Genomic DNA, 15,908 nt, shown 5'->3' on the forward strand with positions numbered 1-15,908 from the left:
CATACAATGTCCTGTGTTCTCTCTGTCTCTATGCCTGGGACTTGAAATATATAGAGCCAGTGTCTTTAAAAAAATGCTCTTGCCTGTATACATGTGTTGTGCTTGGATGAGTGTGTGCAGGTATGCATGAGTGTGTGTGACTTGACTTCGTGTACTGAATGTTCCTGTCACTCTCGGCTTTATTCAGGCAGGGTTTCTCACTAGCTAGTCAGCTTGCCCCTGGAATACCGTGTCTGCCTCCTGATCACTTGGCGGGTTACCACCACGCCCGCCCAGCATTTATGGGTGTGCTGAGGATGAAACTCCAGTCTCCATGCTTGCAGGGCAAGCACCTTATCCAACAAGCCATCTAAATGCAGTCCCAAGTCCCGCCCCTTTCCCCATCATCCCACAGTCCTGGGAGCCTACAGTCAGGAAAGTTTTCAGAGGAAACAACCAAGCGAGGGACAGGGAGGTGACTTCGCCACAGTCACAGTCAGCCAGAAGCAGGGTTTAAAGCCCATGGGTCCAGTAAAGCCCTTACGAAAAGTAGTTCCAACCTACAGGGGCCACAGAGCCATTACACCCGTGGCACCCCGAGTCTGGACCGCTTTCCCTGTATTTCTTCTCTGGCTGGTGTTGGATTCTCGGCTCACACGTCTCCGCTGGAGAAACTGTGGTTCCCTGGTGTGATAACCCCACCACTGAAAGCTTCTAATAGAAATATTTTTTGTAGCTGGGTGGTGGCGGCGGCGCACGCCTTTCCTCTCAGCACTGGAGAGGCAGAGGCAGGGAGTAGAGGCCTTGTCTAGTTGCTGAGTTTGAAGCCAGCGTGGTCTAAAGAGCCACTTCTAGGATAGCCAGGGCTACCTGACGCGCCCCACCCCCCAGCTCTCCACCCTGGAGCCGAGCTCTGCGAAGACCAGTCACAGGCAGCCAAGATGGCGGTGGTTCACATCTGATTGATGCCCACGGGAGCCAGGCACGGTGATGACTTTCACCCCGCAACCCCAGCCCTTGGAAGGCGCAGGCAGGGAAAACCAAGTCTCAAGCTCACCGTTGACGAATACGAAGTTCAACAATCTGCCTCAAAATCACGAGCCAAATATTCCCTGAATGAGTAACTCACAGGTCCCCTCTGGACTGGCTACGCCCACCCTCACCTGCACTGACCCCCACTTCCCCTTCCAGCTGTAGCCCCACCCCAGGCCCCTCCCTCCAGAAAGTCCCTCCCTGGGACTTACGCTCCTCCCGGGGGTAGAGAGGGAGCCTGATCAAAGGATACACCCAGTCTAGCCTTAGCCGGCTGGAGGGCAGCTCAGAGCGGGTGTCCAGGCTGTAGGTAGGTGCCAGCTCGTCCGGGATCAGCATGGGCACAGGGCGGCCTCTCAGAAACATCTTCACAGACCCCTCCTCTGTGAAGACACGCTCAGAGGTCAGGCTCCGTATCAGCCCCGAGGCTGTCCCCGTCCCTCTATGATTGTTACCAAGATCGTTATTATTTGAGACAGGGTCTCTACAGCTCAGGCTGGCCTGGAATTCTCTGTGTAGCCCAGGCTGGCATGGAACTCAAGGTGATTCTTCCGCTTCAGACTCCCAAGTGCTGGGATTACAAGTGGGGGCCACCACAGCCAGCTCATGACTTATAGACAGGATCTCTTTGGGTAGCCCAGGTTAGCCTTCCTCCAACTTCCAAAATGCCTTCATCTCCCAAATGCTGGGTTACCGGCTTAGGCCACACGTCCCTCCCTCAGTCCCTTCTTCCCGCCGTTTTCTTCCTCTCTTTCTCGCTCTCTCTTTGTTTTTAAGTGGTAGATAAAAATGAAGCCAGACAGGCAAAGGCCCGGCAGCCTGAACCCCAGGTCTTCTGCAGCCTACATTCGGTGAAACCACGCCCACCCTTCGCACTCACCCATGCTGAAGATAACTTCTTTGGTTTTCCTGGCAGGAAAAGATGCAGGGGGGGGGAAAAACGGGGGAGGGGAGGAAATGTGTGTTTTAGCATGCAGATAAGATAAGAGAGGGAGTCCCCTCACCCCAAGCCCCTGGCTCTGCGGGTCTCCGGCGAATAATCAGGCGAGGCAGGAGCGGAGCGCTACCTCTCTGCAGGCCCTGTGCTTTGCTCGTTAGAGCCTGAAGAGCCTAAGACACAGGCCCAGAGAGGCAGAGATCGCCAAAGGGTCACACGGCACGAAGCAGCAGGCGCGCGATCCTGGAGAGCCGGAGCCACTAGGGACCCTCCCTCCTGGGCAGCAAAACCCTCCCCAGAGCTCCTTCCCTTCCTCCCCCAGCGCCCCAAACTTCAGGAAAGCAAAGAAACGTTCAGAGGCAGGGCCGTGTCTCCACCTTCTCTGCCCCAGGAGACAAGGGACAAGAGGAGGGGGGCTGCGAGAGGGTCTCACCCAGCTCCAAAACTACTCATGGCGGCGGCTGCCGGAGCTTGGGGCAGGGGAGGAGCCGAGACCGGTCCCGCCGCTTCCGGCCCTGGGAGGCGCTGGCGCCACCGCCCCTGCCCCGCCCCACCGCCCCTGCCCCGCCCCTCGCGGCGGACCCCTGCGGGCGCCAGGTGCCCCCGGGTCTCATAGCCCCGTCCACGGATCCCAGGCTCTTTGGATAGGGTGAGGGGTGGATGAGGGCTGGCGACAGAGACTCAGAGAGGCGCGCTTGCCTGAGCTCAGACCTCCCCAGTTCTGAACCTCTTTCCAAAGGTATGAACGAGTTGCCCAACTGATGACAAAACGGTCTCCGCGTTTCAAAATCGGGCATAGAGAAGCCACACTTCCCAGGGTGACTGCGAGGTTGGTAGCGGCTAATGCAGGCGAGTTCCGACCCAGAACGCGTTTGTTGTTATTTCGGGAGACTTGAAGCCTGCTGGGCTTTGACTTGCCACAGCCTGCTACTCCTGACCACGGCTGCCGATGCTTCCTGACACCTTGACTCCTGCCCTAGCCACCTGACCACGCCCACCACTGGTCACACCCACCCCCTCTGCCTAACTTAGTCCCGTGGCTCTATCTCCTTGTCCGTGTCTGTGTCCCTGCCTCTTATCCGGGTCTCAAGTAGCCCAGGCTGGCCTTAAGTTTTGGTAACTAGCTGAGAATGACTCTGAACCCTGATCCTCCGGTCTCCACTCACCAAGTCCTGGGATCGGAGTCATGCAGCTTATTTATTTACTTACTTATTTGTTTGTTTATAAATTTGAGGCAGGGTTTCACTGGAAACCCAGGATGGACTGGGGCGCTCTGTGGTCTGCTCTAGAACTCGGGCAATCCCCTTCTGCTGTAGTTTACAGGCCTAAGCCGAGGCTTCACTCTTAATTAATTAATTACTGATGGCTGTCCCACCTCTTGGATCCCAGTATACACTCTGACTCTATCCAGTTTCACAGGACCCGCTCCCAACAGTCTCCAAGCGGTCTCTGTAAGGTTGGACCACACCCACCTACAGCCCCGCCTAATTTAAGCCACGCCCCCTCACCCCAAGGGCCTTCCGCCCGAGTGGGGTTCCTGAAATGACAGGTCCCCGCCCTTCTATCCCCCACTCTAGGTTCCGATTCCCCCCTGCTAACTGCACGAACACACTCAAATGCCAACCACGCCCCCACCTCCGATTTTTTTACATTCCCTGCAGAAACTCTGACTCCACCCTGGGAATCAAAGGGAACTTTCTTTTATCTTAATAGCCACACCCATGAGCCTGGCGCCTCCCTGGCTTCCTCCGTCGACCCACAGACCATCCAGGTCTTCTTGAGCTCTAGTTCCGTTTCCCAATTCTGGTCGGGCTCCCGGTATTGGCTCCGCCCCTCCGGGCCTTGCCTTTTGACCAGGCTACCCCAGTCCCATCTTGCGAACAGGCTCACCCCGCTCTGGGTTATAGCATCGTGCGCGGTCAGGGTTTAATTCCCCGTGCACTGGCTCTCTTGCCTGTCTGGAGTTGGGGCCCCACCTCTCAAAACTTACCCTTCCTTTTTGGCGCTACAGTTGCTGCTGGAAGACGTGGTGCGGCTACGGGGGTCCTCGCGGCGCACAGAGGCCAGGCGCTCGGGTGACAAGTAGCGGCGACTGCTGCGAGAGAGACCGGAGAGGAATGAGGGCCGGGCCCGCGAGGACGGAGCAGCGTTCTCCAGCGAGGCCTGGGAGGAGGCTTCCCGGGCTTACCTGCGCCCAGAGTTTGCCTCCTTCTTGGGGGAAGACGGGGAGGTGGCGTAGCCGCCCACGCGTCGCGGAGGTCCCGAGCCATTGGGGGGCGTTCTGGTGGGGAGGCCTTTCAGGAGCTGGCACACTGGGGTTAGAGCGTTAGGTGGTGAGCGTGAGGTCGTGCCTACGACCCCCCGCATCACGCCCCTCCGCCCTGACCGAGATACCCGAGGCGGTGGTGCCCAGACGCGGGGGTGCCCGGCCCTTCGGGGTGGCCCTCGCGCGCAGCGCCGCGCCTTGCTCTTCGCACGCCCGCAGGCGCCGCAGCGCGTCCGCCAGCGCCGCCTTTAGGACCGCCAGCTCGTCTTCTTGCAACTGCAGCCGCTGCTCCAGCGCCGACACGCGGTCGTCCACCTCCATGCCGCTGGTGCCGGACAGATTGTCATCTAGAAAACCCGAGGAGATGCGGGCTGCAGGGGACCACCCGGAGGGAGATGGGGGGCCGGGAGGAGCGCACCGAGGACCAGGAGCGTCCGTCCCGTGTTCCGGGGTCCGTCGGGACCAGCCAAAAGCTCCCTGACTTTCCCGCAACCTGGGTTCGATGGGGGTGCTTGGAGATGGGCCCAAGAAGAGGAGAGGGTTCCGGAAAGGAGGAAGGAAACCCCCACCTCCCCTCTCTGCCACAGTGCCCTGGCCATGCGACCTTGGGGGAAGTCCCTTTTATTTTTTTTCATGCAGATTCCACCAGTCCCAGGTCCTCGCTTTGGTTTTGAGACTCTGTGACTAAGATGCTAAACATCTTTAAGTCCTATCAGCGCTTCGAAGATGACATCAACCCAACTCCCCGTGACACAGCGTTCCAGAAGGCGCCCCCGACGTTCTCTGACGAGTGTCAGTATTCTGCCACCGGTACCAACATCCTCTCGCCGTATCATCCAAGACTCTTCAAGCCAAAAGGTCCGGCCGTGATCACCTCTTCCCCTCTCCCCCCTCTCCAACCAGGGAGTTCGGGCCTCCAAGAAGCCGTAAGGACGGAGCTTCTACGACCCCTGGCGGCCGACGTGGGGATTTCAGGGCAGAGATGACCTATATCTCTTTCCAAGCTCGGAGTTTCTGGCCTCTGCCTCCCCCCACCCCATGTTATCTCTGCACCCCTACCCCAGACTTAGCGGCCCTCCTCCTTTTTTAACCCATTGATGCAGTTTAAATGACTCCCTCATCATTTCCCCCCATCCCTCCACGAGGGAGGGGGATTCTAGGTGGTCTTCCTCCGCCTCCCTCCCGGCCCAATCCTACCCAGACTCATTGCTGAGACAACCTAGGAGACCCTGGCTTCCAGCCCGTTCCAAGTAAAGGTGGTAGCAGGAACAGCAGCCGGGCTCGGAGGTCGCACTCCCCATCCCGAGTCCTGAGTCCCCGGGCCAGCCCCGCCCGCTCGTTGGACTGCGCACTGCAGCCCTCCTGTCCCTCCCCCCTCCCTCTCCCTCCGCGGTCCAATCGCTTGCCCTGCCCTGCCAGTCTGTCCCCTGCCCCCATCCACCCAGTGCCTCTCAGGTCCGACGTCTGGACCTGCAGAGGGAAGATGGGAGGGGGACCCTCGAGGTCGACGTGGGAGGCCTGCAGAGACTTGAGACCTAGGCAATCCTTGCAAAGGCCGGGTGGAATAAGAGATTAGGGGTCACACAGCAGGTGAGGGGTGGGGGAGCCACCGAGCGATCTTATGCCGAGCCCCGTTCTGCCTGCCATAAATAGCATTACAGTTGAAAATACACGATCCGCGCTCGCCATATTCCCCACATTATGATAATGAGCTTAAGAAACCCCAAGTAGGGTGAACCATTAAATATGGTAGTTAATGTTCCCACACCCACCCTCCACAGTGATGTCTGCAATGGCCTCTGCCTCTCCACAGACCTAAAGCCCGGAAGGTCCAAGTCACTTGTTCGGGACACAGCTTTTCTTTTTCTTTCAGGGACAGAGAACCCAGACTTGATCCAGCCTCGGGGATCCTGTCAATCTTAAGCTCTAGAACGTGGGGGGGGTGTGAAAGGAACATTCTAGGTCCTTCGTCAACTCTAGGGGTCCCCAGCGAAGGGTGTGTTTCCCAGGGGGTGACCTCCAAACTCCAAGATGAATCTTTCAAAAGCCCCCCTGGCTGACACGGGGGCACACGGACCCTGAATGGCCAGCTTCCAGCTGAGGCCTGGCTTGGTCCGATGAGCCCACCCGGGTGACCCAAGCTCTTGGCCACTGCCCTGGCCCAGAGACCAGCACCCACTTCCCACGTCTCTGGACTCCTGCAGCCCACAGCTCCCCTAACACCAAAGTGGCCCTCCCGGTGGCATCCGCATTGGTCTGGGTAAAAAGGAGGCTCCTTCATGGGTGGGAGGGGCAGGGCTGTCGGGGGGGGGGGATGCAGTGGACGGAAACTCCTCTGATGTTTTCACTGGTCCCATGCCCAGCCCTCAATTCGGCATTTCCCCCTGCTATGCCCAAACACAGAGGAGGGTCCCAGAGGGCTGAGGGGCAGAAAGAGGCTCAGTGGATTCCCCCACCCCAGGCCTACCCTCCTCCCCATCACAGGCACCTTCAAGATCCCCCCCCTTCCCTCTGTCTAGCCACCCTCGGAACAGTTGTATGTGGGGGTGGGGGGGACAGGATGCTGGCTTTGGGAACGGAGGACCTTGTTCTGGGGTCAGGATCCTGTTGATAGGGAGAAAGGGGGGATCCCCCCGCCGGGGAGGAGATAAGGACTTGGAAGAAAGGGGTTGGGGAAGCAGGAGGTAGGTCCAAGCCTGGGCGGGGCCGAGGTCTGGGCTGAGAAGGGGGCTCTCACCGTTGCAGTATTGCAGGAGCGAGGACGTGTCGTAGAGGCCGCAGAAGGCCGGGCCGCGCTCCGCCATTGCCCCGCCACAGCCACCGCCGGCCCCCGCAGCCCCAGCTCGGGCCCGGTCCCCCCCCCAGGCCCTGCCTCCCGTTGCCATAGCAACGCCCTTGGTTCCAGCATCCCCAGCTCGGCCCACCCAGCATCAGGCGGCCGGCACTGAGCCTGGCCCTGGGGTCATCCCCTAGGATGCCCAGAAAGGGGGTCGAGAGACTGCTCCGTCAGTCTCCCCCAACAGTCTCCAGGTCAGGATTGGCTGCGTCCGGGTCCCCCTAGGTACTGTCTGCTCCCTCCCACAACCGGAATGTATTCTCTTTACACCCCCCTCGTCTCCCGTGAGTAACCAATGGGAGCCTGTCGCGCAGGCTCCTCCGCCAATAACAATGCAGACGGGTTTGAAGGGGCAGGGTCTCTCCCGCTTTTCATCCCCAAGCGTCGCCCCCAGCTCTGGAAGCAGGATGAGGTAAAAGGAGACACTCCTCCGTCCCTGAAAGCCTCCCTTAGATTTTTTTATCTGATTTCCCATAAGTCCCCTCGCACGACCAGAGCCTGACGCTAAAACCCCAAACATGCTAGATTATCCTATAACCTGCGCCTGCATCCTAGCCCCATCCCTTGTTTATTAGGTCTAGACCCGCCCCCAGGGCTATTAGCTCCACCCCCAAATGTAGAAGCAGCTGAAGTTCTAGTCCCGCCCCTAGAGCAATTAGCCACACCCCCTGAGCATCGAGCATCCGAAACCAGAAACTTCGACCAGACACTCGGGTAGGGTTAGCACCGCCCCCTTAGCGCCCAACCCTCAAATCGATTGGCCCCGCCCTAACCTTCCCCTCCGCTTCGCCCGGGAGGCCATTAGCTCCGCCCCTGCAGTCCCAGTCCGTATTTTGACAGAGACCCAGTTGTGAAGCCGGGGACCAGCTGGCGGTGTCAGTCAGAGCGGGCTCGGAAACTGGGGAGCTGGGCGAGGAGGAGGGGGTACAAAATCCTGACAATAGATTTAAAGAAGACGGGCCCGCCCTGTCCAAGTCGTGACCCAGACCGCGGGACTCATTTTGCTTTGTTTTTTTGTTTGTTTGTTTGGTTTTTTGGTTTTTACGAGACAGGGTTTCTCTGTATTGTTTCAGAGGCTATCGGTCCTCATTTTGCTTTGTTTTGTTGTTTTGTATTTTTGAACAGGGACAGACTTCCCTCGCTATGTAGGTAGCCCAGGCTTGCCTCCCCTCCAGCCCTCCGAGTGTTGCGATTAGAGGCAAAACCCTCCCCATAATGCCCGGCTTTTGTTGCTTTTTTGAGTCAAGGTCTCAGGTAGGCCAGTTTTTGTTTTTTTTTTAAGATTTTATTTATTTATTACATATACACCAGATTGAATTGTAGATGGTTGTGAGCCACCATGTGGTTGCTGGGAATTGAACTCAGGACCTCTGGAAGAGCAGTCAGTGCTCTTAACCTCTGAGCCACCTCTCCAGCCCCCGGTAGGCCAGTTTTGAACTCTTGATCTTTATTCTCCTGTCTGCACTTCCCAAATTCTGGGGTAATAGGCCTGTGCAGTCACTTCTGGCTTTTTTTTTTTAACATGGGGTGGGGGAGTCTCAGCCGGGCGGTTGTGACGCACGCCTTTAATCCCAGAACTCGGAAGGGAGAGGCAGGAGGATCTCTGTGAGTTCGAGTCCAGCCCGGTCTACAAAGCGAGTTCCAGGACAGCTAAGATTGTTACACAGAGAAAACCTGCCTTGAAGAAAACAAAAGGAGATCTCACTATATAACCTTGGCTGTCCTGGAAGTTGACATATTGTCCTTACTAGCCTCCAACTGAAGAGACCCACATGCCTTTGCCTGGTTCGTGCAGGAATTAAAGGCATAGGCCACCACACCTGGCCCTCTGGCTATATATACATATATGTATGTGTGTGTGTATGTATACATGTATATGTATATATGTATATATATTTTTTTGTTTTGTTTTTCGAGACAGGGTTTCTCTGTGGCTTTGGAGGCTGTCCTGGAACTCACTTTGTAGACCAGGCTGGCCTCGAACTCACAGAGATCCGCCTGCCTCTGCCTCCCGAGTGCTGGGATTAAAGGCGTGCGCCACCAACGCCCGGCTGTATATATATTATTTTTTTTCTTCTTTTTTTTTCTTTTTCTTTTTTTTTCGAGACAGGGTTTCTCTGTGGCTTTGGAGGCTGTCCTGGAACTCGCTTGGTAGTCCAGGCTGGCCTCGAACTCACAGAGATCCGCCTGCCTCTGCCTCCCGAGTGCTGGGATTAAAGGCGTGCGCCACCAACGCCCGGCTGTATATATATTTTTTGAGACAGAATTTCTCTGTGTCCCAGTCTAGTATAGAACTCACTAAATAGCCCAGCTGTCTGAAATTCGAGACAATCCTCTTGCCTCAACCCTCCACATCCTGGGATTACAGGAAAACACTATTAGACTCACTTCCAGTCTGTTTCTGTTTCCAAACAGGTTCTCATGTACCTGAGACTGGTCTTGAACTCATTAACATAGCTGAAAAGATGGCCTGTAAGCCGGGCGATGGTGGAGCACCCCTTTATTCCCAGTACTCGGGAGGCAGAGACAGGAGGATCTCCATGAGTTCAAGGCCAGCCTGGTCTACAGAGAGAGTTCCAAGGCAGCCAGGGCTACACAGAGAAACCCTGTCTCAAAAACACCAAACAAGGGAACCTCTAATGAGCCTCTGATATTCATGCCTCCAGCCTTCCCACAAGACACAACTTCCAGACAATATTTTTGTTCTTGACCTCTGCATTTATGGTGTGCACGCACTCATGTGTGTGCTTACATACAAGCACATGAGTTATTCACATGCTGTGGATGTTGGAGGGGAAATTGTGGGAGTCAGATAGTTTCTTCCACCTCGTGGGCTCTGGGGACCAAACTCAGGCCAGGTCCTCAAGCTTGGCAGCAAGGTCCTTTAGTCGAGGGGTCCAGACATCTGGAGAAGTGCAGCTAGGAGCAGATTTACCTCTGGGCACACAGGAAGCGTTGGGAACCAGATTTGCTCATATTTGGATACTGCGTCTACCACATTCTGATCGTATAGCCCAAGCCTCTGTGTCTGCATCCAGAAGGTGAGATTCATAGTCATGACAACCTCCTTCCCTCCTTCAACATGCTTCCTGAGTGGTGGGTATGATGACACACACCTGTGACCCCAGCACTCTGGAGGAGGGTCACAAGTTCAGGACATGTCTTGGCTACATAAAGAGATTGCCTCTAAAAACCAAGGGCTGGAGGCCCACACAGCAGCAGCCTAGAATCCCCCAGTGAGGGGCTGGGGGCGTGGCTCAGTGGTAGAGTCCCTGCCTTGCCTAGCATGTTTGATGCCCTGGGTTTGATTCCCAGAACACACACACACACACACACACACACACACACACACACACTATCCTGAGTACTTTAAACCAAGATCCCATCCCTAGGTTTTGGAGTCTCCACAGTGATCAAGTTCAGAGTTGGCCGCTGTGGGATGTTGAGTTGCCTGGAGGTTGTAAGCTACCACGCAAAGTAAATAAGGCGAGCACGTGCAGTTCCTACATGTCAAACACTCCTCGATCGTAATCGTCCCTGTTCTACACATGAAGAAGCAGGCACAGAGCTGTAAGACCATTTCCAGTCCTGGTAAGCGCTAGGAAGATAACAAGGAGAGAACATGAGGCTCGCAGAGTCTGTGGGACCAACAACATTCTCTCTTAGAGTGGTAAGACACCCAAATGACGAGAAGGAGGTTATTTATTTATTTTGGTTTTTCGAGACAGGGTTTCTCTGTATTGTTTTGGAGTCTGTCCTAGAACTTGCTCTGTAGACTAGGATGGCCTCGAACTCACCGAGATCCGCCTGCCTCTGCCTCCCGAGTGCTGGGATTAAAGGCGTGCGCCACCAACGCCCGGCGAAAAGGAGGTTTTTATGCTCAGGGCTGAATGATTTCTGGTGGAAGGAAGGGTCCTGTTGAGGTAGATTTTAAATTTGCTTTAGTCTTGGAAGAAAGACAAAGATAACAAGGGGCTGCAGAAATGATGCAGAGGTTAAGAGCATTGGCTGCTCTTCCAAAGGTCCTGAGTTCAATTCCCAGCAACCACATGAAACCAAGCTGTCACTCACAATCATCCATAATGAGATCTGGAGCCCTCTCCTGGCATGGAGGGATACATGCAGGCAGAACACAGTATACATAATAAATAAATCTTTAAAAAAAAAAAAAAAAGCTCTTGTTCTTCTAGAGGACCTGAGTGTGACTCTCAGCATCCAGGCAGCTGCCTCAGAACCTCCTGTCAACCCCAGGTCCATAAGGATCCCACACCTTTGGACTTTAGGGTTGCATGTTCTTAATTAGGAATAATAAGTCGGGCAAGATGGCACATGGCCTTTAATCCTAGCACTAGGGAGGCAGAGGCAGGTGGATCTCTGTGAGTTCGAGGCCAGCTTGGTCTACAGAGCAAGTTGCAGGACAGCCAGGACTACACAGGGAAACCCAGTCGTGAAAAGCATAAATAAATGTAATAAAAACTTTTAAAACAGTAACAACAATGGAGTGCCGGGCGGTGGTGGCGCACGCCTTTAATCCCAGCACTCGGGAGGCAGAGGCAGGCAGATCTCTGAGAGTTTGAGACCAGCCTGGACTACAAGAGCTAGTTCCAGGACAGCCTCCAAAGCCACAGAGAAACCTTGTCTAGAAAAACAAAACCGGGGGCTGGAGAGATGGCTCAGAGGTTAAGAGCACTGACTGCTCTTCCAGAGGTCTGGAGTTCAATTCCCAGCCACCACATGGTGGCTCACAACCATTTACAATTCAATCTGGTGTATATGTAATAAATAAATAAATCTTTTTTAAAAAAAGAAAAACAAAACCAAACAAACGGAAAAAACCACAATGGAGTAAGACGGACTGTACTGTGTTAAGGATATGGCCCTGTTGGAAGGGTGCCCCAGGGCGCTGCGGGAGCCCAAGGTTTCCAATCCTGGGCTCCATGTTGTTGAGCCTGGGAGCAAATCCGGGTATAGAGGATGGAGTCGGGCACAGAACTGAGTCTAGCGAGTCATGGCAGAGAGAAGGAGATGGCATACAAAGGTGCCACTGTTCTGGAACAGCTCCTAGCCCCAGAGCAGGAACCAGACTCAAAAGGGTCCAGTGAGCCGTGAGCCATGATGTGACTTTGACTTTTTAGGGCAAATGCCTGTGTTGGGCGCCCCTTTTCCCAGAAGAGAAGAGCAGTTTGGATGGGCGTTCGGGTGCCGAGCGTTCCGTGTGCTGGCTCTGGGTACAGCTAATGGAGTTTGTTCTCTTCCGAGTGCTTTCACGGGGGAGTTGTCGAGCATCCTGAAGTCAGGCTTGGAAGGGGTCGCTGCGATGGAGGAGTGCGGGGATGGGGTAGATAGATTTTTTTTTAATTCCTCCTCCAGGTGAGCATGCTCTTTCCCACAGTCTGGAAATTACATTTTCAGGGTTACACCCTCAGCCTTTGCTGGGACCGTCCACCCTCGACCACCGCCACTAGGGGGCAGGAGGGGATAGCTGGACTCGGCCACTGGGGCGCGGCGAAGGGAAGTTTGCTGGGGGATTTGGGGGTGAAGGGAGGCTGGCACTCTCGGCAAGAGCCCCTCCTCTCTGCCCGCCACCCTGCCCTCTAGAGCCCCCGCCCCACCCAGCGCGACATATGTCAACACAGCCCGGCGGCTGCTTCTGGCCTGAACAATATTTGCCTTGGGGAATCTGGGTCGGTTGCTATGGATACCGGTACCCCCCAGGACCGGAAGAGGCTAAGGGGAGCTGACTGCATCTGCCTCATCTCCCTGGGATTTTGTCTTTGGCGTAGTTGACACAGTCCTGCCATTCTGGACTCTGCCCCTCCCTGACTTCCCTCTCAGGTACCCTAATTCAGCCCCGTCGTCCTTCACTCTCTGAGTTTCTGTCTTGCCTGGTCCCCATCTCCCTGGGTTTCCTGTCTCTGGTGTCTGCCTCTTTGAGACTCACCCGACCTCGGCTTTTTTCTTGAGACTGGATCTCACGTAGGCCAAACTGTCTTTGAACTCCGCGTGGGGCCAAAGATGACCTTGAGCTTCTGGTCTCCACCCTCCCGCCCCCTTTCCTGTGGTGTTGGGATTATAGGCTTTACCACAGCTGGGTTATGTGGTGGTGGGACTCGAACCCAGGGCTTCACCCGTGCTAGCCAAGCACTCTGTTCCCTGAGCCACATCCCAAGGCTTTCAATACTCTCTGTGTTTGTCTCTTCAGGTCTCTTCCATCGCACTTCCGTTTTTTCCTGGCGGTGGATTCCCTCCTCCACGGCTAAGTGTGCAGGCTAGCTCCCCCTTCTTTGACTCCCAAGGTCTGTCCCTCCGTCTTTGTGAGTCTGTTTCTCTGACTCTGACTCCCTGGCGTCTCCTGTCTTTGAGGCTCTGCCTCTTTAGCCCCTCAAGTGAGTCTGGCCGTGTTTCCCTGAGAGTCTCCATTGTCCTCCCTGTTCTCCGCCCTTTGAGCCTCATGGCTCTGCAGTCTTGAATCTCAGGGCCATCTCCCCCTCCCATTCTGGGCCTCAGGCCCCATGGGGCGCCTCCTCTCCCCATATCTCTCTGCCTCATTTCCCCTGCACCATCTGCCGGCACCCCAGGCTCCTGCTTGATCCCCTCCAGCTCTGCTTGGCTGGGCAGCCCCGTGGGGGGCAAACACAGGCTTTCCAGTTTCCCCTACTGTCACTTCCAGAGTTGGGACACTGTCTGGCCGCGTCTCTGAACCGGAGGGGCGAGAGACAAGAAGAGCCAGGAAAGCCAGGACCAGGGACAATGGAAGGAAACAGACAAGGCATCCAGAGACAAGACAGGAAAGGAAGGAGAGACCCACAGGAGTTAGAAGACAAGATTACGTCTGGGCCGGAGCTCAGCAGTACAGAAGCGTGCCTAGCTTGTGTGGGACCCTGGGCCTCCATTCCCAGGATGCAAAATTAAAGCAGATTTTAAAACAGACAAATGAGCTGTTGTAACTAATGCCTGTAATCTCAGTACCAGGAGAGGGGGCTGAGGATTGAGGTGATTTCTGAGGTCAGTTTGGGCTATAAGTGTGTGTGTGGGGGGGTAGGTAAGAGTTATAGCTTAACTGGAGAGTCCTTGCTTAGAGTCCCTCAATGAGGGCCTTAGGGGTGTGACTCAGTGGTAGAGCCCCTGCCTAGAATCCCCCAGTTAGGGGCCAGGGGTGTGGCTCAGTGGTAGACACTGCCTAGAATCCCCCAGTGAGGGGCCAGGGGTGTGGCTAAGGGGTAGAGCCCCTGACTAGAATCCCCCAGTGAGGGGCTGGGGTGTGGCTCAGTGGTAGAGCCCCTGCCTAGAATCCCCCAGTGAGGGGCTGGGGTGTGGCTCAGTGGTAGAGCCCCGGCCTAGAATCCCCCAGTTAGGGGCCAGGGGTGTGGCTCAGTGGTAGACACTGCCTAGAATTCCCCAGTGAGGGGCCAGGGGTGTGGCTAAGGGGTAGAGCCCCTGCCTAGAATCCCCCAGTGAGGGGCTGGGGTGTGGCTCAGTGGTAGAGCCCCTGCCTAGAATCCCCCAGTGAGGGGCTGGGGGCGTGGCTCAGTGATAGAGGCCCTGCCTAGAATCCCCCAGTGAGGGGCTGGGGTGTGGCTCAATGGTAGAGCCCCTGCCTAGAATTCCCCAGTGAGGGGCTGGGGTATGGCTCAATGGTAGAGCCCCTGCCTAGAATCCCCCAGTGAGGGGCTGGGGGCGTGGCTCAGTGATAGAGGCCCTGCCTAGAATCCCCCAGTGAGGGGCTGGGGTATGGCTCAATGGTAGAGCCCCTGCCTAGAATCCCCCAGTGAGGGGCTGGGGGTGTGGTTCACTGTTAGAGTGCTTGTCTGGCATGTACAAGGACAATAACAACAACAATAATAGTAATAAGTACAATAAGAAGACAAGCAAAAAGAGACTGCCTCCAAACAAGAGGACAGCTGATAGGAAAGACCTGAGAAGTTGAATGAGAGAAAAGGAAGAGAAGGAAGAGAAATGCCCAAATTATGGAAGAAAGACAGAGAAACTGAATGTGGGGTCAAGGAAAATGAGAGAGGAGAGATCTGGCAGTTTTGTTTGTTTGGTCCTTTTGACAGGCTCTCCCCATGTAGCCCTGGCTGACCTGACACTTGCTGTGCAGACGGGGCTGGCCTTGAACTCACAGGGCCCTGCCAGCTTCTGGGATGGATGCTGTGCCGTGTCCCAGTAGACGGGACGGATTTGGAGGAGAGGGAGAGAAGGGAGAGGGAGAGGGAGAACCCACAGAGAGGAGAGAGGCTGGCGGCTGGGAGAGACAGGCTATATTTAGAGACCGGAAGAGCCAAGCTCACTGGAGAAGCAGCCGGAGCGCACTCAGGACTGAATCTCCCCGGGTGGGTGGAGGGTGGGCTGCCACATTGTGCAGCCCGGGAGCCGCTGGGTAGCCCAGGATGCTCCAGGATGCTTCTCCAATGCCTGTCCTCAGAGACTGCTGGGGACCCCAGGCAGGGGACAGGGCTGGGCAGAGGACAGGGCTCATCAAGGACCTAGACAGATGTCCCTTCCTCTCCCTTTCTGTCCCCCGTGTTTACCTAGAGTGGACCGTGAGGATGGACTCCTCTCTGTCTTCAGGAATATCTTTGGAATTTTAACATACATCTGCTTATTCACCCGTGTGGCTGTGTACGAGTGGAGGTCAAAGGACAGCCTTTGGGAGCTGGCTTGTCCTCTCCTACCCTGTGAGTCCCAGAGATTGAATTCAGGTCACCCATCAGCTTTGGTAGCGAGCAAACTTACCAACTGAGCCAGCTTGCAGATATTAACTATATGCAGCGAGTCTCATTGAGTCATTGAGACATGCGCGTGCGCGCGCGCGCACACACACACGCACGCACGCGCGCGCACACGCACACACACGC

At 55.7% G+C, this 15,908-nt stretch overlaps 1 protein-coding gene and 1 long non-coding RNA gene across 9 annotated transcripts in view; one reads left to right on the top strand and one right to left on the bottom strand.

The window, feature by feature from the left end:
- Eml2 (EMAP like 2) overlaps nt 1–7,435 on the bottom strand; it is a 27,230-nt gene extending 19,795 nt beyond the window's left edge. The window contains exons 1-6 of one of the 7 annotated variants that reach the window (XR_001197505.3): nt 6,952–7,434; nt 4,343–4,561; nt 4,137–4,260; nt 3,939–4,043; nt 1,892–1,920; nt 1,265–1,394 (exon numbers count right to left, since the gene is read on the bottom strand). Coding sequence is in view for 5 of the 7 variants with exons in the window: in XM_013125455.3 (XP_012980909.1) it covers nt 1,265–1,394; nt 1,892–1,920; nt 3,939–4,043; nt 4,137–4,260; nt 4,343–4,561; nt 6,952–7,099 (755 nt within the window). In the remaining 2 variants the exon portion in view is untranslated. Of the gene's footprint in view, nt 1–1,264; nt 1,395–1,891; nt 1,921–2,381; nt 2,441–3,938; nt 4,044–4,136; nt 4,261–4,342; nt 4,562–5,411; nt 5,543–6,951 lie in introns of those variants that run through there. The other 6 variants (XR_001197506.3, XM_013125455.3, XM_005086301.4 and 3 more) reach the window with 6 other exon arrangements.
- LOC121135497 lies at nt 4,556–13,975 on the top strand. 2 transcript variants are annotated; one of them, XR_005872601.1, is made up of 5 exons: nt 4,556–5,006; nt 5,118–6,474; nt 12,649–12,885; nt 13,253–13,346; nt 13,721–13,975. It is a non-coding gene; the product is annotated as an uncharacterized LOC121135497 (long non-coding RNA). The 2 variants fall into 2 exon arrangements; XR_005872600.1 differs by having other exon boundaries at nt 4,556–6,474.
- The last annotated feature ends 1,933 nt before the right edge of the window (nt 13,976–15,908 follow it).

The sequence above is a fragment of the Mesocricetus auratus genome, unplaced genomic scaffold (genome assembly GCF_017639785.1).
Source record: "Mesocricetus auratus isolate SY011 unplaced genomic scaffold, BCM_Maur_2.0 Super-Scaffold_100038, whole genome shotgun sequence".
Classification (NCBI taxonomy): domain Eukaryota; kingdom Metazoa; phylum Chordata; class Mammalia; order Rodentia; family Cricetidae; genus Mesocricetus; species Mesocricetus auratus.